General features: G+C 38.9%; 1 protein-coding gene across 1 annotated transcript; it reads left to right on the forward strand.

The window, feature by feature from the left end:
* The first annotated feature begins 1,827 nt into the window (after positions 1 to 1,827).
* gtf3c3 (general transcription factor IIIC, polypeptide 3) lies at positions 1,828 to 23,392 on the forward strand. The gene is made up of 18 exons (XM_017713998.2): positions 1,828 to 2,018; positions 3,811 to 3,916; positions 5,281 to 5,513; positions 6,198 to 6,321; positions 6,680 to 6,871; positions 8,250 to 8,415; positions 9,808 to 9,955; positions 10,429 to 10,555; positions 10,672 to 10,772; positions 11,827 to 11,998; positions 13,905 to 14,107; positions 14,215 to 14,316; positions 15,642 to 15,777; positions 17,052 to 17,277; positions 20,398 to 20,588; positions 21,939 to 22,063; positions 22,661 to 22,813; positions 23,019 to 23,392. The coding sequence occupies exons 1-18, from the start codon at positions 1,920 to 1,922 to the stop codon at positions 23,139 to 23,141; spliced, it is 2,727 nt and encodes a 908-aa protein (XP_017569487.1). The 5' UTR covers positions 1,828 to 1,919; the 3' UTR covers positions 23,142 to 23,392.
* Positions 23,393 to 23,974: the final 582 nt, after the last annotated feature.

Raw genomic sequence — 23,974 nt, forward strand, 5'->3', positions numbered from 1 at the left:
GGGAGCCAGGAAAACATTCAAATGTGCAAGGCATGTGATACCCCAGGGCCAGGGTTTGGAACATCTACATCAAATAAACTGAAATGGAGAAGCGGCTTAGAAAATGGATGGATGGAATTTTTTCTGCTAATTTTATTGCCTATCACCAATAGTTTGTGGTATGGGCAATGAGCATCGATTGCCACAGTATGTCTAAATAATGTTGATGACTGGTGCACCCCTTTACGGAGCTAGGATATAAACATCAATAAGAACAGTTTACGGTGCCTGATATCTGTTTACTCTGAAATAACTGGTCTTCTATTGAGGTCACTGGCCTTATTACATACACAACAGGCCATTCTATTATGAAAGACCCTTCGCATGTCCTCCACTCTGCCTTCAGGTTAATCACTGATCATTCCTGGTGAGCCATGTGTTTACTATGGTTTTTATTTATTTATCTTATTTATGAAGATGTCTCTATGTTAAATGTTTGTTAAATGTTAAATGTTTTGTTTATATGCTCACTTATGAATTACCCCTCTGGGACAAATAAAGTTTGTTCCGTTAAGTTCAACAGGAACCCAAGGCTGCAGTAGGCACAGGTTCAGCCACACTATATAGTTGAATATTAGACAGAAAAACATTGCATGTTCAGATGAATCTATAGACCATTCAGAATACTTCACAGATGCTATCCAGTGAAAGCTTCTTTTAAATTGACAGTGATTTGCGCTGCAGTTTCTGTGAGTCTAACAAAGAAAATATAACCAGTCTCTTATGGGAATGGCAGTATAGCTACATTTACTGGACTGAACTATTTTAGAATAACTTTATTCTAAGAAATATCAGACCTTATTTTAAACTAGGTATTGAGAACAACACCGATAGCCAGTCTAAGCTGAGAGAGAGTGGGGGTGATGTAAGCTGGGCACTTAATATGGGTGGGAACTCTAGCTGTGGAGTTCTGGATGTACTGTTTCTACATGTTATTAATCACATTTGCTGCTTTAGAAACATGTAGAAGGAACAGATTTGGCGCACTTAGTCTAAAACTCAACTGCAGGGCAGAGCAGCTGCTGTTTGTCCTTTTGTCCACCAGGTTTCACCAATGCACGCCTGTTTTAAAAGCTTTGTGAGTGTGAAGCCCCCAAACTGTCTTTACAGAGTCTGTCTGTTTCGGCACATCCATTTTTTATACATATGAAAAAGCGCGTTGAAGAAGGGTTTTGTTTTTTCTTGCTAGAGGAATAAGTGATTATCAGGACAGGGTTTCAGTATAATAATAGTACACAATGAGAATTCATAAGTTTAAATAAAGGAAACAAGAAAGAATAACAAAAAAATAATGATAAAAAAAATGAAGTGCATTCATGAACTGAAAAGCAGATCTCACGTCTTGCGTGAGGTAGTGGGACGTTCATTAGCTTAGCTGTTTTTTTACAATACATATACTGGATTGAGGAGATATAATTCTAAAAGTTATTTTTAAATGCACTGTAAGACGGGATTCTCTTTATAAATGTCATTTTATGGATGAAGTGTTTACCAAGTAGAATGAACATATCAGGAGTGTTAAAAATGCCTGCCAGCGCATTTTATATATATATATATATATATATATATATATATATATATATAAACGTTTATATTATATTATATTATATTATATTATATTATATTATATTATATTATATTGTTTAATAATTCCTGGTTTTAGAGCTATAGTTTTTGTTTAAAAACATATTTTAAATACGTTTCTCACGTCTGAATTCCCAGAAGTGAACGCAGACGTTTTGAGGGACTTTTATTTTGACAGAAGCTGTAGCGCTGGTGTCTCTGAGTGTCTCCAGACTCGCGGTGCCCGTGCGCCCCTGTTGTAGTTAGTTGTGTTTATTCAGTGAAATTTATATCGATTTATTTCTGATTTGTAAATAATGTCGGAGTCCAGCCCGGAGCTCAATGATTACCTGGAGGGGAAGATTTCCTTCGAGGAGTTTGAGAGACGCAGAGAGGAAAGACGAGCCAAGCGGAAGGTAAATAACTCCGTAAACACGTTTAACACGGTGCTGGACGGGTTTTCTGACAGAGCTGCTCGATACATCGCTCATTTATCGCCATCACGATATTCGTCTTTTACAGAATCTGTCACAAATAGTGCGGTGTAAAAACACAGGACCTCTAACTCACTGATATCTTCACTGTGTGCTGTGAGCACCTGAACGGAGTCGACTTGATCGAGTTAATCAGACTAAAGAAACTATGAATTCGTGAATATGCATGTATGTGTTTGTGTTTACCTCTTACTTTTGGTTCACTTGCAGGTAAAAAACGGTTTAACCTCACCCTCTCACTTCCATTAGAACTATTAGGGTTAAAACTGGATGATTTTGCTTCCTAATGGTAATTGGTTTGATGGTTACCATTAGAGATTTACATTTACATTTATGGCATTTATTTATCCAGAGCGACTTACAGTTTGATCATTTTACACAGGTAGGCTTGGGTGGTGTTAGGAGTCTTGCCCAAGGACCCTTATTAGTAAAGTGTAGGGTGCTTGAACCCCAGTCTACAGTGTAGAAGGCAAAGGTGTTAAGCACTACACTAACCAACCACAGATCACTGGTTACCTGTTGGACACCTTATAGGGAACCATTAGGAAACCATCAGATGTATCTGAAATCAGTTCCAGAACACCTGTTAAGCCATTAGAGTGCTTTACACTGTGATATTGATCCATCAAGAAAGCACAAAGTACAGTATAGAACCACCAGGAAAACAACAGAGATGCATTTCAGTGACTGATCTTAAACTTACAGTGGAACCAACGAGTATTTGGACATTTGTGCTGTATTTAAGAAGTGTATTATGTTTAGTGACCATTATTTCTTAAAGTTGTGTAGGGTAAAATGTGTGCATTTCAGTTTCACCGACAGTTTCGTTATTCATCAGTTTCCTCTTTCTGTATGATTGTCTGGTAAGACTCTGTAAGTTTAAGGTTGTTTAATACTTTAATGACCTGAAATAATTGCTTGTTTTGTGGACCACTAGCTAAAACTACTATCAATATCCTTTAGTACCAATAATAAGACAGTACTAATAATTTGTGCACCTGGAAATCCCGTATAGAACTGTATGTGCTTATTTTATATGTACAGTGGTGTAAACCAACCCTATTCTGTAACTGAAACATCTGCATGAATTAGGGCTTCATTCGCGTTATATATAAATGAGGTGCTGGTAGGCATGCGCTTGATTTCACGCACCAAAGCTGATATACTATTTGTTTCTAGATTGTATGAAAGTTTCACATATCAGAAGCAGAGAGGTTTGTATATCAATAACGTTGCACTCTTTTGTGCAACGTTTGATGAATAAGGGATATTGTGTTAAGAAACAAATGGCATTTATTTTACAAGACCATAATGATCATCATCAATCAGCACAAGTTCACCAACACCACTGTCATAAAAACAGCCCCAGACTCTGATGTTTCCACTTCTGTGCTTTGCAGTCACAGTTTTCACTCTCGGCTGTGTATCTCAACTATACCATACTTTAGGTTAACCCGACTAGCAGTAAGTGAATGCTGAACATCGTAGTTGAAAAACAGGTGCTTTAAATGTGAGAACATGTTTTCTGAATTTAGTGCATTCATAACAGGTCATGCTGTGAACTTTTGAGAACCCCCCCCCCCCCCCCCAACCAAATATAAGGACCCACCAACAGAATATTTACCATCGGTTTAATGTTGTGCTAAAGGTCAATAAATAATCTGACCATCCCTGCATGGAAAATCCTTTTTGCTGACTGATGTTTCTGGTCCAGGAGGAAGCGGGTCACGGCTCTGATGAGAATGACGCTGCCGATCAGGACGATGCCATTCCGAGCACTTCGAAGCAGGTCCGCAGAACAGCTTGGAAACATCAGATAGGTTGGTGCAGTGCAATTTTTTAAATTTGGTGATCCGAAATGACATTCTACTTTTTGTATCCACCCCAATTCACATATGCAAGTGTTAATTTCAGGTCCTTCTTATATTTGTTATTTTTTTATTATTCTATTTTTCTACAATTAATCTTATTTTTATGAGTAGTGTTTAGTGTTTTTTTTAGTCTATTTAAATTCACACTTTTCCTGTTTACCGCCTATTTAGTGTTATTGCCACACCATGGGGTCTGAAAGTAACGCAGTTTCAGTTCACTGTATGTCCTGTACGTATTGTAGTATTGACAATAAATCTGACTTGACATGTCTACCCCTTTTTGGTTTTGTCGATCTTCTAAGTGAAAATAAGTTAACATACTAAAATGAACAAACTTCAATATGGTGTTTTTCTGAACATTTTAAAAGGCACACTTTTTATTTGTTGCTGAAGTATTATATTTTTTACAAAATGTAATATATGTATTTTTGCCCAATATGTATGAGCGGCCAAACTTTTGCGTATGACGTTATGCAAGAACAGATTCTAATAGTTAATTAATTTTAATTAGGAAAAAAACAATAATTACTAAAACATTTGAGAAATAGAAGCTTTATACAATTAAATTACTTGTGTAAATAAAATAAATCCATAAATTGAAATATAAAATAAGCATAAGACATTTTCTAAACCAAATATTACAGTAATGATAACAACAAAAACAACAACGACAGTAAAACTACACACCTGTGGGTCTCAGGGTCTTAAATAACTGCTTATAAGCCCATGTGTCAAACACAAGGCCCGCACAGTCCTATTTGGCCAATGTAATTATTTTAATTTCCTGGTTTTAGTAGCTTGTTTCACCTTGAAATGCACTACAGTCCCCAGCATGCACTGCAACATACCATGTGTTTTGACCCCCTTCAACAGTCTGTGAGCCAGTGGATACACAAAAAGAAAAGATCCCTGGTGTCTAGTTCAAGAAAATAGGCAGTTTAAAAAAAATACCTGAAACAGTTTATTTTTATTTAGAATTATTTTTGAATAAGTCTTCAGTGTCTATTTTGCTACTGCAGTTTTGGCGTGCCCAGTTCAGGTCATGGCAAAATGCTAAATAAAATGAACTGAAACACAGCTGGCCAATGGATTTGCTGAGATTTTTTAATATGGCCTTTTTATTGGCTGAGTTCGACACCCCTGGCTTATAGCATGAAATGGTCCTTGATGGGCACAAACCTCAATGAAAAACATTAACAAGAGCTGCTATCTTATTTGTCCTAATTTCAGAGCATTAACTGCTCCCTGTGTTTTCCAGGTAAGAGAAGCTTCTCAGTTTGAAAAAGAATGTTTTCTTGCCTTTTGTCTGGTAGGCAGCACAGAAGAGGGAGTTAGCCTGTCTGTTCAGAAGGCCTTCGCCTCCATGCTTGGGGAGGGACTCGAGGAGATTGTGGACGAAGACATGGACGAGGACGATGATGAAGGAGAGTGGAGAGAGATCGGCGAGGACGATGAAGATGAAGGTGGGGGCGGCAGTGAAGTCACGCCAGGAGACGTCTTTGCCCTGGAGATGGAACTGAATCGGGAAAACAAGAAGATGATGAAGGTGCGAGCTACAGCATTAATACGATGAGCCGTTCTTCAAGTGTGTGGAGCTGAGTTTATTTCAGACTAATTGTTAGACAGTCTGCACGTTTTCTACCACTTCTGTTCCATCTAACATCTAATAATTAAATTTAGATGTGAAGCATCTCATGAACTTGGCTAATGTGAAGGTTGAAGCGGTCAAAATGACCACAGGGCAGAAAAAACGGATGCCTTGCATTAATGACACCGTGTGCTATTATTTATACATAAAAATGTAAAATATTTTCTTTTTGGTGTTTGGTAAAATGGGAAGAAATGGAAATTAAGTATGTTTAAATTGGGATAAATTATTTTTGGGTGGCCATCAATACACTCCAAGCGACTATTTTTGACAAATGACGAGAATTAAATTTTAACAAAAAGTTGTTCAAGCCAAGTTTGTCAACTCAGAAGCAAACAGAGGGTGAAACAGAAACAGCTTATGTGTTAATGTGTACATTTCACACTGAGGACACATTATTGGGAACAGTGTAAATGGAATCTGGCAAAAAGCTGTTAACACTCCTTTACGATCCACACTTTCATTAATGAGATGTTAATAAAAACATTTCCTCTTAAAATTGAGCGCAGGGGGATATGGGTGGTCTCGACCTGCAAATTCTGAGGGAATTCTTATACCCCTGCCCTTCTCTTTGTTTTTTAGGAAAGACGCCCCCGCAGTAAGCTACCTCGCGCCCTCCGGGGGTTAATGGGGGAGGCCAACATCCGCTATGCTCGTGGAGAGAAAGACGACGCTATCCTGATGTGCATGGAGATCATTCGCCAGGGTCTGTTGGATCTGTTTTGTCTTATGCCTGATTCTCAACAATGAAGTTTAAGTTTTCCTATTTCCTCAAGCCACCTGCAATCAGGACGATCCATGTTATGGGGATGTATGGATTCTATTTCTAAATTATGGACCTATTTCTCATTGTTTGCTACAATTCCTCAGAGTTTGGTTTATGAAAAACCCATTGAACAGGTTTAGAGTTAAAATTTTCCATTTATTTCCAGAATTCCCTTGTGTAAATCTAACCATAGTAACATTTTCTCTGGAGAAATGTTTGAAGACAATTCAGTGGATGTCAGTGTTGAAGTGTTTTCATTTAAAAGGGAATTTAAGCCATGCTTTCTGGTGTGTCTCAGCTCCCCTGGCCTATGAGCCCTTCTCCACACTGGCAATGATCTATGAGGATCAGGGCGACATGGAGAAGGCGTTGCAGTTCGGACTGATTGCAGCGCACCTGAACCCCAGTGACTGCGAGGAGTGGGTCAAACTGGCTGACATGTCTCTAGAGCAGGATAATGTCAAGCAGGCCATCATCTGTTACACCAAAGGTCAGCACAGTTACAACAGCAAGCTTGCTTGTGTCTATTGTAGTGAGATGTTTTGTCAGTGGCTAAAGTGTGGGATAAGCCTGGGCTCCAGAACATCTGTAAAATAAAATATTTGAATGAGCCATTCCAAGTGGCGTCATGTGAAGTGGTGCACTGTAGAAGTAATATAGCCATTTTATGTACTCCATAAAATGTGCCAAATAGGCCCAAATCATATTTCAAACAACATCTCTGACATCACGTAGCGTATGCATATCCATTTAATTTACATTTATTTATGGCATTTGGCTGACGCTCTTATCCAGAGCGACTTACAGTTTGATCATTTTACATATATAGGCCAAGGTGGTGTTAGGAGTCTTGCCCAAGGACTCTTATTGGTATAGTGTAGGGTGTTTGCCCAGGTGGGCATTGAACCACAGTCTACAGTGTAGAAGGCAGAGGTGTTAACCACTACACTATCCCAACCATTTCATGTAATAGCTTTTTGTGATGTAGGTTTTAGAGGCATGAAAGGTATTCAGATGTCTGGTTCCTATCGCCAACACTGTGAACTATTTGACTTTTCTCAGGAATGGAGTATTTCACACCAAACGACTCTGAATCCACCTCTTATCCACTTAATTATCCAGAAAGTTTGGAAAATCTGTGAGTTCCTCTTAAAAAATGAAAACAAATTGCAGCTTTTTGTTTGGAAGGCTCAGATATATACAGGAATCATTGCTTTAACTATAACCAATCTAAATGTATTCATATTCAAACACTGGACAGGTTTAAATATATTTGTATTTGTATTAAATATATTTATATTAAATACATTTTTCCCTCATTCCCTGCGTGTAATATCAGCTGGACATGTTTAGTGCCTGAGGTTTGCTTTTTTGGTTTTACACCGAATACACTGACATAGCTAACAAGTAATGTTACCAACCTGTTAGCATTGTGCTAAACTTATGCCTGAATCTCCACACTTGCTTATGTGGATTATTTCTGACACTGTATCTATAAAAGTGGCATTGAATAAAAAAGCATAGTGGCAAAACAGCAGTAGCAGCCAATAGAAGCCCAAATTTGGTCTGTAATTTTGTTCACTTTTATATATCTAAGACATTCATTTACAACTTAGCTCAGTTTTAGGCTAGTCAGTCATGATTTAGTTGTGCATTTTACATGTTCGCTATATTAGCCTTGTAGTTAAGAAGAGGCAAACGTCAGAAACCAAACGAGTCTCAGCTATTCAGGCTAAGAGGAAATTTCCCGAAATTAGATATTTCACCAAACTAAGAGGGATGCGAAGAATTCCGAATATCTGTATAAAACTTAATGTGTGTGAGTGGTGGTGGTACTCTATCTAAAGGCTGTGTTCTGTTTTGGTCAGCGATTAAGTATGACCAGAGTAACGTGCGCTATCTGTGGGAGCGCTCCAGCCTCTACGAGCAGGTGGGAGAACACAAGCAGGCCATGGACGGCTACCGCCGCATCCTCAGCCTCCTGCCCCCTACGGACGGAGAGCACTTCATGCAGCTGTCTCGCGACATGGCCAAGTAAGAAGCGGCGACCGCTTACATTTACATTTATGTAATTGTACATTTATGACGCTCTTATCCAGAGCGACTTACAATTTGATCATTTTACACAGGAAGGCCAAGGTGGTGTTAGGAGTCTTGCCCAAGGACCCTTATTGGTATAGTGTAGGGTGCTTGCCCTGGTGGGGGATTGAACCCCAGTCTACAGCATAGAAGGCAGAGGTGTTAACCACTGAGTTGAGTCGTGGCCAAGTTGTAAGCCATTAGGAAGGTAACTAGCCAGCTAGGTTACATTAGCTCAGCTAGGCTCTGATTTTTTTTTAGCTCAGCAGGCTAACAAACACAGTCTACAAAGAGTGCTCACTTAAGGTGTAGCTTCAGAGTTCAAAGCTTATGAACTAAAGTGCATAGCTACACAAAGCTGTACCTCTCTGGAAAATGGTTTGCATCAGAGGGAAGTTTCAACGGCTCAGCTAACGTTAGCTAGCTGTGCATGCACACTGCAGGGGATGCTTGTTTGGGCTTGACTGCAGATAAATGTGCTTCAATATTTTCAACACACAAACAGTTTTTATCATTGTCAAACTGTGATTATTAGAGCGACGCCTTCATTTCAGGTTATAAATATCAAAACTCTATCAAAACCCTGCATTTCTGGTGATGCTAATTTCTACTAGCACCCTCATGGGATAATTAAATTAAATCTTAAATTAAACACAGACATATAAAACTTGTAAAATACATTGCGTAATGTTATTTGAAGCTTGCAACATACATTAGCATATCTTTTTCCATGCATATTTTGCATTCACAACCATCATTCAACTAATGCAAACATACTATAAGAAATCCCACAGGGTCACTAGCAGAAATCAGCATTATTGTACAGGTGTTTCTCTGTTTTTTTTTTCTCTTTTTTTGACTGAGTTTTGATATTCAGGGTCTGAAATAAAGGCCTAGCGCTGTCACGGTTTGCTAAAATACTGAAGCATTGACCTGATTTAACTGAAGGCCGGAGAAGCGCTCCTATGTATTTTACATGCAATGTTGCAGTTTTACTTTTCTTTTACTATTTTCTAATATCTGACACTTAAACCTGGTTAAATTACTGTTAATATTCACTCAGTGACATATGTAGGGCTTACAGAAGGCCTAGAGTGATGTTCTTCTCACAGGAGTTGTCTCTTCCAGAGTAGTCCTGATTGGACAGTTTTCCACTGGGAGTTCCAAGATTTAACCTTTTTGTTTCCAACCAAAGTTTAACAATGAAATAGAGAGCATTACCATAATATTTGCCTAGAGGCCTAGAGGGCTCAGAGAGATCTCTTCAGTGAAATGGAGAAAGTACGTTCAACTTGAGATTCCTCAACTGTTCTGATATGGTGGGTCTGTGTGTGTTTGTGAGTTTAGAAGTTACTATGAGAGCAACGAGCTGTCTTCGGCTATCGGGGTGATGGAGGAGGCTCTGGACCGGCACCCCGAGCTGGTCTCCCATGAGTGCGTTAACATGGCAGCCGAGCTCTACATAGCCAACCACCAGTACGGCAAAGCGTTACAGGTGAGGGAGAACGGGCTGCATGCTTAAGTGTCCACACAGCCATCTGCAAAAGTTTTTGGCACACCTGGTGAAGTGATGTTTTATTGATTTTTTAAGTGAAAATAATTAACGTATCCTGTACAGAGAACAAACTTCTGCACATTTTAATGCACGATTTCCCTTATTTGCTGAATTTAACACTTTGAGAACATATTCAGTATAGCGTGTTGTGTTTTCCAGTCTGTTAAAAATTGAAATTGCGTGCTAAAATTTGCAGGAAAATTCCACATCCAAGGGATGTGTTAACATATTGTAACTCAAAACTAAAATCAGCCAGCATGTAATTCAACCAGGGGTCTTCCAACTTTTTCATTTGACTGTATGTGTAAGCGAGACGTGGAGGGATTTGATGGTGAGTTAATACAACTTGCAATTCCAGTCTATCCAGACTGTGTGCTTGATAGGTTGATTGGATAGATTGTGTTTGTTTGCAGGCCTTGATCAGGTTCTGTAACATTATGCTGGAGAGAGACTCCAGCAAGCAAGAAACCAAAGAGCAGCCTGATCCAGAAACTGAGGAAGAACAGAAGGTTGAGAAGAAAGAAGAGGCAGAAGCGAAGGGTGAGGATGGAAAAGCAGCAGGGACGCTTGCCCTGATCTGAAATAGACCATCATTGAACTACATTAGTCTACAGAAGAGTTCTTTAATCACTGTATCTGACTGCTTTTCTCTGTAGGAGAGATTCTGGAGGTTGTGGTGCCTGATGATATTCCAGTAGATATCAGGGTGAAGCTTATGGTCTGTCTGATCCACCAGAGTGTCTTCAAACCACTAGATGTGAGTCACATACTTAAATATACATTAATCCAGTCATTATTTGTAACAGCAGTGATAAAAGATGGTGAACACCAACTAGTATGATGTCAGTAGTTTGATATAAATTGGTGGCTGTTCTCTTTAATCATTATTTTTGGCTAATAAAAAATACTGAAAGGGCTATTGTGTGATAGTAACCAGGAGTCTTCTGATGCCTACAATGCTTACAACAAGCAATTTTATTAAGTTTTATTTAGGGAAAAGTCTGGAAAAGAAGATAAAAGGGGATATTTCTTTCCTGCTTGTAGCATCTCTACCATGAATGGGTATTAAAAATATGTTTTAGGCCAACAATTTTTAGCAAAATGTCATAAAACAATGGTTCAGGCAGCAGATTGATAACCATTTTGTGTAAAAGCATTCTGTGAGGGAGCTATTAATGCGTTAAGCTCTTCAGACATCTGGTGCACTCATAACATTTTTGAGGTTTTAGTAACAAAAATGGTCATAATTCATTTTAACATGAGCATATTCAACCTCTCATTATGAATTAGAACTAAACAGACTGATTTTGTTACTGACTAAGATAAGAAAGATGAGCACTGTTCTAATTCGGCTGTCTTGTAGGGGGTAAATTGGGTGGGGTAGATTTTTCTCAACACTGCTCCTTCACTTCAGGGATTCAGTCGTCAATTTTAACCGTAATTTTACAGATTTTGAGATCTTCAGTCTGGTGAAGCTAATTTTTCCTTTGTAAATTTTTCATTGATCAGGTTATCCAGTCATCCACTGCGGGGGGAATCAGGAGATCCACTTACTTGTTACAGCTTTTATAGTTTCAGTTAATAAAATGTCCCATGGGTTTTGGTGTGTTTTTGTACATCAAAATGTAGCACCTCTAGGAACAGAGTGTCAGATTCACAGGGACATTCTAAACTAAACGTTTAGAACAAACAGCTCTGTCTGAAAATGTCTCAATATTGAGCATTTTCAAAACATATGCGAGTGACCAGCCTCCTGCTTCCCCACAGCTTCCTCCGTGATTTTTGTAATGAGAGGTTTCCTTTCTCTGCAGCCCATGCTGACCTCTCTGATGGAGCAGAGCCCAGAGGAGCTGGGTGACCTATACCTGGATGTGGCTGAAGCCTTCATGGATGAGGGTGAATACAACTCCGCCCTGCCCCTGCTGTCTGCCCTCGTCTGCTCAGAGAGATACAACCTGGCCGTGGTGTGGCTCCGCCATGCAGGTGCATACGTGTCCATTTACCTGTGCATGTTCCTTTTATTGTTGGACCAGTGGATTGAACCACTGGCTCAGTACATCTCAAATTTCAACAAGTTTTGGTAATTTAAATGCAAATTTTGGTAAAAGTATATCATAGCTGTCCAAAAAAAACAAAACCAACAAAAAAAAATGTTTTTTTTTTTTTTTACATCATTTGAGCCCCTGAATTGCCCTTTAGGTTGTTTAAAAATGTCATGAAGAATGGACTGAAAGAAATGCTCCAGAATTGCTTGAAATAAAATCTCTTTACATTGACTTACATTCAAAGTTAAGAACATTTTTACCTTCTCCTGTAAAAGTGACATTTCGCGGTACTTATATGCAGGGAGATTCACTCGAAAGAGGCCCAAAATATTCTGTAATAACTCTCTAGGACGAAGCAATCTGACAAAGCAATGTGCTCCTCAGTATATGGAACCTCGAACAAGCTGGGTTGCCCCTCTGTTGGAGCAATGAGAAAGGCATCGGACAGCTGTCGCAACGTTTAACCTCTGTTTGCAATTCCTGGGTGCAGACCCCGTACCCTGTGTAGCATGTTTTTTTGGTTCAGATTGCTTCATCCTAACAGGAGACACAGCAGAATATTCAGGGCCTATTTCAAGTGAATCTTCCTGTAGATTTTTATATGCTATATATCACTGCTGTCGGAACAAAATCTCGAATTTCCATTTTTGTCGATTTTCAGTTTTTGACATAATTTGAAAATGCATGTTGGCCTTTACATTGTTTGTAAATTTCACGAAGGATGGACCAACATAAATGGCCAAAAATTATTTGGAAAAATTTTTTGTTCCATTGACTTACATTGAAGTAATGTATGTTTTTTCCTTCTCCTGTAAAGTTACATACTTTTTTGTTTTGCTTTTTTTTTTTTGACAACAGTAATATTCTAATTTGATTTACATTGTAGTGGAATATAGAGAACAAAAACAGTATTCCAAGCTTTCTGTAATTTTTATACTTGAATGGTCTGAGAATTTTGTTTTGACGAAAAAATGAGCACATATTAAAAATGATAATAGTGTTAGAATCAATTCTAATCATTAAACATTCTGAGTCAGAAATCTTTGTGTGTTTTCCTTCCATACCATGACTTTTTTCTTAGTGAAGCATGGTATCAGGGAAGGTCTGTGAGCTTGCTGAGTGTTTCTTTTCTCTTGTCTGGTGGGAAGAGGGGAGATGATCTTATTAGTCACAGCTAATAAGTTGTAAGTTTTTAGGGAATTGGAGACCTTTCTGGTGGAAGTGTTTAATTGCACGTAAAGCAATTACAACGAAGAACATCGAGTTGTGCTTTGGACCCCTTCCCCGAGGGGATGAATCTGTTGATATTGAGCTTGTTGAAAGAGTATTCAGATAGAACTCAATCAAAACAGGACAGGACTTCTGAGGATGTGAGTGAATTATCTACTATAGTCATCATCATCTTCATCAGTATAATGTGGATTTTTGCATTTGAGACCTAAACATCAAGCTGGACCTTAATTTTCAGCCTGCACATATGACTCACAGCAGTGTATGCTGACCATATCTTAGCATGTTAGTAATTATGCTTCTTCAAAGTTTGATCAAAAAATCTTAAAGCTTAAGTAGTATTTTCCCTGTGCGCTGCTACACAGTGATGTACTCAAAAATCTGAAGATGCTTTAGAGGCAGAAATCAAGAATTTTGTCTTTTAAATGGTGTGGCACCAGGGACATGGACATGAACTAATGAGATAAGAGGTCAGTTTTGATATCATCTTGAAAGATGTATCTAGTAAACTGTCTAGACTACACAGTGGAAGTACAATTACATTACTTGGATGACATTTTTCCTCTGTGTGGTTTCAATATGTGATATTAAATGTGCTGTTTTTATGTGTCCAGAGTGTCTGAAGGCCCTCGGTCATTTAGAGGTGGCCGTAAAGAGCTACAGTAAGGTGGTGGAGATGGCCCCACTGCATCTGGAAGCACGCCTGGCTCTGTCCACTCTGCAGCAGCAGCTGGGTCGACCCAACTGTGCCCTGCAGGCGCTGGAGCCCATGTATGACCCCGACACACTGGCCCAGGACTCCTCAGCAGCCCAGCAGGTGTGTGTCCATGTGTTTACGGTTGTATTTTTTTTAAATCTAAAGGTTTTTAATGAGACAATTTCGGTGCAATTGCTCACAAGTGGTATGTGTTTTTGGGGGTTTAGGAGCTGAAGTTGTTGCTCCATCGTTCCACACTGCTCCGATCACAAGGCCGCACTGAAGACTACATAGACGCTCTGCTCACCATGTTGTCCATGCTTCTTAAGGTTTGATCCCTCTTTTTCTGTATTTCTGCTCTTTTTCTTTCTGTTCTGCATTCCACATATCCTCCTTTTATGAGGGTTAACCCTTCAGTTGTTATTGTCATTTGGCTTTTCATTTGTAATTACACAGTTGCATAACAAACTACATTTGAGTCATTCTACAGAAACGTCCATGAACAAAACATGTTATGGTTACAATTTATTTATATTTTAAAATGAAACAAGTTATTTTAACAATCACACCTTCTTGAACCATCAATTCATCAATATTGGTTTTTATATCAATTATCTAGAATTCCAAACACCACAGAAGTGCTCATCTTCACAGTCATGTGTAAAGGCTGAGGCCATATTTTGAAGCACGTTGTTCTGCAATTTTAACCACAATAATCTATACATGACTGTGAAATATATAAATTAAATGACTTGAAGAAAACAAATGCCCAAAAAATATTATAACAATATAATGAAAGTTGTGGTCCCCAGGACTCGTCTCACTGGTGTTACAGCGTAACAAAAAATCTCTTATTTTGAAATAAAAGTCACACCAATGACATCACTGGACTTCCTTTTATCTATTTTCTGAAGATCTCTGAAATGATGATTATCATTTTCTCATTTAGCTCATGATTTCATATGAAGCTTTTAGTTGAAATCACTGGCGTGACCCACTTTATTCTTAGGTAACTGAAAAAATAGAATACAAGTGGATTAAAATATATATTTTAGTGGATTTTCCATGATTGACACCATGTGGTTTGATGCTCTGTAGCAGCCCTATCGTAAAATGAATTTTTCATTAAATATGTCTCTGGTGTTACCTTTCTTATGTGTAACACCGATGAGGGTTGGTAACACCATTGACACCTATGGAAAGACAGAAGAGTTGATGTTTCTATAGAATGGCCCATTTGCATTTGATTTGCATTTTCTATTGACAGGCTGCATTTCTGACTTTCTGCATTTCTGAGTTAAAGAATAACACAAGCATCTTTTCATCAAATAAATTTTCATCAAATAAATAATCAAACCCTCTCTTCTACTTACAAATGCACATGTGGGATGGACTGGAGTTTCTACAATGAGTGTGTTTACATACACATCAATAACGCAGTCATTATCAGATTTCGGCAGTTATCCAGTTATTCAAGTGGTCATGTAAACATTATACTCCTATTCCTTAGATGGGAGTATAGGGGCGAGTGTGGTGGGGGTGGATCACTGTAGTTGTGCTAGGCTGGTCCAGACAAAAGCCCAGGGCTAAGTTTAGTCCCCAGTTCAGCCTTGCTTGATTATAACACTTCTTTATTTCTGCTTCTGCCCTGTAGGTGGCGATGGTGAGAGCCCAGGTGTGTCTGATAGCTAGCACATCGTCTGGCACCAGACACCTGCGTCTCATTAAAGTGTCCCGTAACAAGCTGTCTGAAATCGAGGACCAAGAAGCGGCGTACCTGGACGTGACGGGTAGCTGTTATTTCTTGTACTGACCATGAAAAGTAATCAAGTTTCCACTAGGTTCCCAACAACATTACCTGAGAAGTAGAGAATTGTATTCTATGTGAAAATTTTTTTAAATTGTTGAAATGTTTGATGTAGGACGTGATGTGTGATTGCAATTTTGTACAGTCGCCTCTTACCTTCTAATTAACATTTCATTTATGTTATTTAAATAGGCAAATAACTTTTGATTTATTACTTTAAGCAAGCTTGTGTATCGCAAAATACGTAATGCCATGATTCTTTAATATAGTTTCAGAACATGCATCAGGCATATTTAGTTTTTCTTTGATTTCAAGTTTGATAAGTTTGAACAGACACAACGCACCCTTAGTTACTTTTATATGTAGCACTAATAATAGTATGATCATTTTTATTCAATCTTTCACATACTACTTCACTATACTAAATCTAGTAAAAGATGGCCAATCATGCTTTCTTAATAATAAAACATGTTCCTTAATCATCCTGTTACGTTCAACTGTTAGAAACAGCAATAATGTGTCTGGGTCAAATTTGACCCAATGCATGTTTAACCATAAATAAATAGTTAAAATATATATTTTTGTCTGTAATATAAATTTAATAAATATTTGGTGTAATCAAGTTTTTCACTCCTTACAAATCATGGTTTACTTGTACGAATTAATACGTTTTTCATTAAACTAGTTTTTTTTCTGTACATTGGCAAAAGCTAGACATTAATCACCATTTTTGACATTTTTGGTCATGGAGCTGTGTTGATTTAATACAAATAAAAACCGAACATCTCTTCTTCTACAGGTCAAACTGACCCTTTCCATTCAGACCCTTTCAATTTCACACTGAATGAGTCATAGCTGCTCCAAGTCCAGCAGAAAATGATTTGAAAATGTTAAAAATATATATTGAGAATATTTTTCCTGTGTTTTTAAACTTTGAAACAGGTCAAATTGACTCTTAACATAACCCCACCCCCTCGCCCAGTTAAGTACCAATAATGTCCGCTATGTAACAGGATGTAATTTGGCACTGTAATAATAAATACTGTCATACTGCTGGGAAATTCTTGATTATAGCAAAAATATTTAATTTGACAAAGCAAAGTTTTTTAATTGTTAAAGCATTTTTATCATTGTAATTCCATTTGGAAACAAACTTCAGTAAACATTATTAGAACCTTCTACATCGCTGTTGCTGTACAGTAGCTTCGTTTTCACATCTCAGTATCTGGTCATGTTCTGTGTGTGTCTGTGCTGTAGGCAAGACCAGCGTGCTGTCTCGGGAGGACTGGTGGAGGCTGCTGCTGCAGTGTCTGGACGCTCTGTGTGAAGAGAAGCGCTTTGCTGAGGCTGAACTGCTCGTCGACTCGTCACTGGAATTCTACTCCTTCTACGACGACCGGGCAAAGCGCAAGGAGCTGGAGTATCTGGGTCTGTCTGCCGCCTTCCTGGACCGCAACTTCCGCAAAGCCTACGACTACATCAGGTCAGCACATGGTTCAAAACGGAAAACAAAGATTTGCATGTCTATCTATGGCTTTAGAAAAAGCATTAAGTTATTCATAATTACTTAATATTATAAACAGGTTTATAACAACTCTGTCCACTCTGTAAAGTGTTTAGAATGTGTTGCTTGTTTAATAATAATAATAATAATAATGATATTAACTAGTGTAGTGCTATTCTTGAAGAAAATACAGTGATTGAGCAGTTCCCAGGCAGTAGAGTTGCTGATTGGTTACTATGGTATGATAGGTGGTTGCTAAGGTACGGCAAAGTGGTTGCTATACACCACATTCCAAATTATTAAATGAATGATATTTTTCTCTAATTTTCCTAAATGGTCGATGCAAATGTCAGTCAGTATGATTTTAAAGTCATCAACCGAGTATAAATCGAATTTTATTGAACAAACCTCCCAATGATAACGGTATTTTTTCACAAATATTAAAACTCAAAATGCACTGTTCCAAATTATTATGCACAACAGTTTCACAACATTTTATGATTGCAAAGAACTGAAAATGGTCATTTGTTGAATTTGCAGCATTACGTTTACTGAAATTAAAAGCTATTTCAATTAAAAACATCTTAACAGGCCAAATTGCATGTTAACATAGGACCCTTTCTTTGATATCACCCTCCCAGTTCTTGCATCCATTGAACCTGTGAGTTTTTGGAGGGTTTCTGCTTGAATTTCTTTGCAGGATGCCAGAATAGCCTCCCAGAGCTGCTGTTTTGATGTAAACTGCCTCCCACCTTCATAAATCTTTTGCTTGAAGATACTCCAGAGGTTCTCAATAGGCTTGAGGTCAGGGGAGGATGGTGGCCTCACCAATGTGTTTCTCTCCTTTTGTGCCCATAGCCGCCAATGACACAGAGGTATTCTTTGCAGCATGAGATGGTACATTTTGCTATGGAAGCCATGGTTCTTCTTTTTATACCATGGATGAAAGTGGTCAGTCAGAAACTCTGTATCCTTTGCCGGGGTCAGTTTCACACCTTCAGGGCCTGTAAACGGGCTTACTAGCTCTCTCCCCATGATTCCTTGCTGACATCACAGCCTTGTTGGACATGGTGGCCATCTACCAACCATCCACTACTCCATCCATCTGGACCATCCAGGGTTGCACGGCACTCATCAGTTAACAAGACTTGTCTTCATGTATGTCTGGGCCCTGGTTAGGGGTGGCCGAATAGTAGGTTTATACACAACTGCAAGGCTCCTACTCCTTGAGGTTTGTGGGACTTCAGAGACACCAGCAGCTTCAAATGCCTGTTTGCTGCTTTGTAATGCCGTTTTAGCAGCTGCTCTCTTAATCCGATGAATTTGTCTGGCAGAAACCTTCCTCATTCTGCCTTTAGCTGCACAAATCCGCAAATCTCTTCACAGTACTATGATTGCGCTTGAGTTTTCGTGAAATATCTAATGTTTTCATACCTCGTTCAAGGCATGGCATTTGATGCTTTTGGGCAGCAGAGAGATCATTTTACTTTCCAATATTGCTTGAAACCTGTGGCCTGCATAATAATGTGGAACGTCCTTCTTAAGTAGTTTTCCTTTAATTGGGCTCACCTGGCAAACTAATTATTACAGGTGTCTGAGATTGATTTCAGCAATCCAAAGAGCCTGGAGACACAATAGCATCCATGTGTTTAATTGAAAAACAAAAAATTAAATCTTTATGACACTTAAAACCAGTTTGCATAATAAAGTGGAACATGGTGTGGTATCCCAAACAGTTACTAAACTAGTTACTAAAAAAGTTGCTATTGTATTCCATATTTGTTTCTAAGCTGTTGCTAGGTGTTTGCTGTGCACCCTGCGTTTTTGTTTTTATAATGTGTTTTTAATGTGTTTCTCACATTTTAATAATATTAATAATAATGAATAATAATAATAATATTAACTAGTGTATTTCACAAAAAAGTTTAGTTCGCGTACATGGTTAGAAGATTACTGAACACAGTGAAGGGCAAACAGTTTAATGGTGCTAAATTGTAAACAGTACTTCTAACTAAGAGAGAAGAGCTGGTTAGCATTAACTGAGAGAGCAAAAGTTGAGTGACTTGTGATAGAGTGATAGAAAGCTGAAATCTGCTTTGTAGTGTTTTGGACAGTAGCATTTTGGCTAAGCTAATGAAAGCTTAGTTAGCAGACCAAACACCACACACCACAGCACAACTGGGACAGTTAACCGAAGGCAAAATGACCCTCATTTAGAGGATATCTGAGAGTGTAGAGTGGAGTGATTGATGTTTGTGCGAAAGCTGAAATCATACTTGTTGAGTGGACAGTTTAGCTTTTGGCCATCACTGAGCCACTGTCATGCCTAGTTTTTCTGAATTCCCCTATTTCTGTCAGCGAGCTCCCAGTGAGTTCCTCTAAGATATAAATGGGTGGAATTAATTAATGTTAATTAATTAATCATTGTGGTGGTTGGGATAGTGTAGTGGTTAACACCTCTGCCTTCTACACTGTAGACTGGGGTTCAATCCCCACCTGGGCAAAACACCCTACACTATACCAATAAGAGTCCTTGGGCAAGACTCCTAACACCACCTTGGCCTACCTATGTAAAAACGATCAAATTGTAAGTCACTCTGGATAAGAGCGTCAGCCAAATGCCATAAATAATAATAATAAATAATAATAATAATTAGGCCATTCAGACATAGAATAGAGATGTGACACATAATTTTAAAATACCATCATCATTTTTAAATAGCGCAGTGTAATGTATTACCGTTATACCGCCCAACCCTGGTTTGAAGTTTGAAGTACACTTATGCTTTGTTTTTATGTACTCTATATACCCCCATCCACAAGAATGAGATTCGGCCCACTCGCAAATTTGTGATGTCCATCCAGAATGGCAGTCCAGGGGCCTCTACAGGTTTGGTGGGGCGTAAGTTTACATTATTCATTAGCTATTTCGGCCTCGTAGCTACACGAGCAGACTTTTAAAATAATATCCTGGCTGATCAGCTACATTTAGAGAATTACTTACATCTGATGTTTCACCAAACTGTTTTAAGTTGAGATCAGGTGGGCCAGAGTCATTTGGCGACAGGATAACTCCAGCACGTATGTTTTGTGCCCCAGGTTGATGTTGATGTGCAGCGTGGAACGAGCTCAGCTTTGGAACGTCTTCAACCAGGTGACGCTGCAGTCACAGGACGTGCGCCACCACCGCTTCTGCCTGCGTCTCATGCTGAAAAACCCAGAGAACCATGCGCTCTGCCTCCTCAACGGACACACCTCACTGGTGTCTGGAACGTTCAAACATGCCCTGGGTACGTCCCACAGCACAGCAGGAACTTATTAACCTGCTCAAATATCCTGTAACGCCTCTCTGTAGTCCACTCACATCCCCTTGTGGACCACTTATCAGGACATAAGGTCATATCTTCGTTTAATTTTGCCCTGATTGGCTCTGGGTAGCTTTAAGCCACTGAATCAGTCGTTTGACCACCCACCCCAGTGGTCAAATTAAATATTTTATTGATTTTTGAAGTGAAAAAATTTTATCTCTGCTGGAACGTATTTAAATTACTCTGCAAAGGTTAATGCACAGCTACTTTACACTGGACAGACAGAAAAACAGAAAAATAGCAACTGTGGCATGTGCAGAATTTCGGACGCCCTTTAGTCACTACGGTAGTCCCTTATCGAGCACATATCACAGCTTGTGGTCTGTGTTTTACTTCTGTTCACTTCATAATTCAGCCGACTATGCAGTTTGGCCAAGGGTGCCCAAATGTTTGCATATTGCATTTGTTTGTAACTGCATATTTGCGGAAGCGTGATTGAAATAAAAATCCTATTATGCACGGCCTGTCAAAGGTTTTGGGACAATTGGCCGCCTTTTGAATTTACTTTACTTTTGAGTTACTTTTCAGTTAAGTAATAATAAAATACTTATTTTTTTCTTTCATAAAACATGTATTTGCTAATCCTTTGTGTATATTTAGCTTCAGCAGTTGTGGGCTGAAGGTTAGGGAACCAGCCCTGTGACCAGAAGGTTGCCGGTTCGATCCCCTCGGCTGACAGTCCATGACTGAAGTGCCCTTGAGCAAGACACCTAACCCCCAGTTGCTCCCCGGGCGCTGTGGATAGGGCTGCTCACTGCCCCAAGTGTGTGTGTTCACTAGCGTGCATGTATGTGGGTGTTTCACTGCACGGATGGGTTAAATGCAGACGGTTGTAAATTCAATTCATTCCCGCATTTCAGTTTCATGTTCACCAAAGTGTCTTCCTTGGTATGAAGATCAGGTTTTGCCTGTATATTAAATGAACAGTTTTCCAAACCATTGTTAAAAGTATATATTGAATGTTTTATGCGCATAAGCTGGTTTAAACACCCTAAAGTCTTGAGTGCTGACATTACAAGAAGGGGATAAAATGCAGTCTTATACATACAATGTAGTATGTTTGTCAGTTGTTACATTAGTTTGCAGTTTCTGCATAGAAGAATGGCAAGATCTAAAAAGCTTTCTGCTTAACATGTTAAGTTATTGCAAACTGACAAAGAAAATATTCTTAATTAGTATTAAAGGCACAGTGAAGAGGAAGCCCAAACTTTGATGGGAAGTGCACATCTGCCCCTTTTTTAATGGTGTTCTCCTTGTTTCCTTTCTGAGCAGGTCAGTACATGCAGGCATTTAGGAATCAGCCCTGTAACCCTCTGCACAGCTTATGCGTTGGTCTCACCTTCTTTCACATGGCCTCCCAGAAGTTTGTAATGAAACGCCACCCCTTAGTACTGCAGGTATGTGTTGACGAATCTGTGTGGATGTTGGCATGTCCGTTATTGCTGTTCTTCACAATGAAGCACTCTTTTGATATATTTGCCATGGAGAAGAACCCAGAGTTTCCAGTTTCTTAAGTACATCCACCTTGTATCTCCGCTTCTTGGCCATTTTATTAGAAACTCTTACCATATTGGTGCACTTTGTAGGTGTAATTGCAGACTGTAGCTCAGCTGTTGCTGCAGAATCATCAGCCTCCCTTCACTATGTTCAACAATGGAAAGTGACCACAATAGGACCACCAGTGACCAGATATTATTTGGGTTTTGGTCCATTTTCAGTGCAGCAGTGACACCGACATGGTAGTGGTGGTGCTGCTGGGGTTGTTAGATACCTCAGGGTCACTTCTAGGTTGAGTGTGGACCACCACCCAAAAATATCCAGCCAAGAGCGGCTCTGTGGTCAGAAACTGGCCATTGATGAAGGTCTGGAGTATGACTTGTCAACCCAAGTCATCAACAGATGTTCTATAGTCTGAGCACCAGCAAGGCCACTGAGTTTTCCATGATGAACACCTGTCTCATGTTCTGTTACCGTCACCTCTCTTGTCTTTTCAGGGTTTCTCATTCTTGTGGCGCTACGTGGAGCTCAGAGGTCACTGTCAGGAGAGTTTGTATAATCTGGGCCGGGCTCTGCACCAGCTGGGCTTGACCCATTTGGCCATTCACTACTATCAGAAAGCCCTTAGCTTCCCTCCACTCAAACTGGAGGTGAGTAGGACGGTGTTTACGGTGTTGACCATAATCTGTGCATCTTTAGGTTTTGAGTAAACGTTAGGCCTGAAAACTTTAGTGTTTTAAGGTTGTGATGAGAAAAGAATCTTTAGGCCTCTAAAAGTGAGTTGCCAGTATAGACAACTCAGAAAAGTTAACAGTGTTAAAAATTAATAACACTTGTCTCTCACTGTGTTTGAAGGGGATCGAAGACGATCAAGTGGATCTGCGCAGAGAGATTGCTTACAATCTCTCACTTCTATACCAGGCCAGCGGAAATAAGGAGATGGCCCGCTACTACATCTATACATACTGTACTGTCTGAGTGCTGTATGCGTAACTTTAATGAAAGGGATCTATAGTAATATTAAATGAAATGGGTTTGCTATACAATAATACTACAGGAGTAAGAAGAGAAAATATTGCAGGTTATTAATGAAGAATTACACAGCACTGTAGAAATCCTCTTGTTCATGTGGTATTACTATTTCTAAGGTGTTTGTATATGTGTGGGAAAGAGTATGTTTGTATTATGTATTATGTACAAAACTGCAATATATGTAAAAATTTAATTTTTTATTGACATTTTTTTCAATAAATCTATTTATTCTTAGGTATAAGGCATTTAATGTCATTTATTAATATTAATTGGGAATTCTACCATTTCTTCTAAAATGACTGCGTATTTGTTTTGTTTGGACATGAACAGTTAACGCAGATTGAAGTGAAATGGTTCACTGTAGAGAAAAATGCTGATTTGTTTACGTTAGTGGTGATGAGGACCAGGGGTCCACAAATATACTATCCAAAACCACCAGTGAAACCACATAGTAAAATAGTAGTAAATGCACCCTGCATGTACCCCTCCACCACTATTGTTTGTGTATATATACATATTGCTGCTGTCAAAACGAAACCTCGTATCTCCATTTTTGTCAGGGTTTTTTTTTAGTTTTTGACATAATTTGAAAATGTCTGTTGCCCTTTACACTGTCTTAAAATTCAATGATTAACAGACGAAAAGAAATGGCCAAAGTTCTGGTTCCATTGACTTACATTGAAAGTAAAGTCTGGTTCCTATCACCACCACTGTGAACAAGTCTGACTCGTTAAATTACTCTACATTAAAACATTTCATATCAAGCCAGTCTGAATGAC

The sequence above is a fragment of the Pygocentrus nattereri genome, chromosome 12 (assembly GCF_015220715.1).
Source record: "Pygocentrus nattereri isolate fPygNat1 chromosome 12, fPygNat1.pri, whole genome shotgun sequence".
In the NCBI taxonomy this organism is placed as follows: Eukaryota; Metazoa; Chordata; class Actinopteri; order Characiformes; family Serrasalmidae; genus Pygocentrus; species Pygocentrus nattereri.

Coding starts and splice junctions, on each gene's coding strand:
- gtf3c3 (XM_017713998.2), top strand. CDS start 1,920: ATGTCGGAGTCCAGCCCGGAGCTCAATGATTACCTGGAGGGGAAGATT. Junction 5,514..6,197: donor AAAACAAGAAGATGATGAAG/GTGCGAGCTACA, acceptor TTTGTTTTTTAG/GAAAGACGCCCCCGCAGTAA. Junction 15,778..17,051: donor GGCGTACCTGGACGTGACGG/GTAGCTGTTATT, acceptor TCTGTGCTGTAG/GCAAGACCAGCGTGCTGTCT.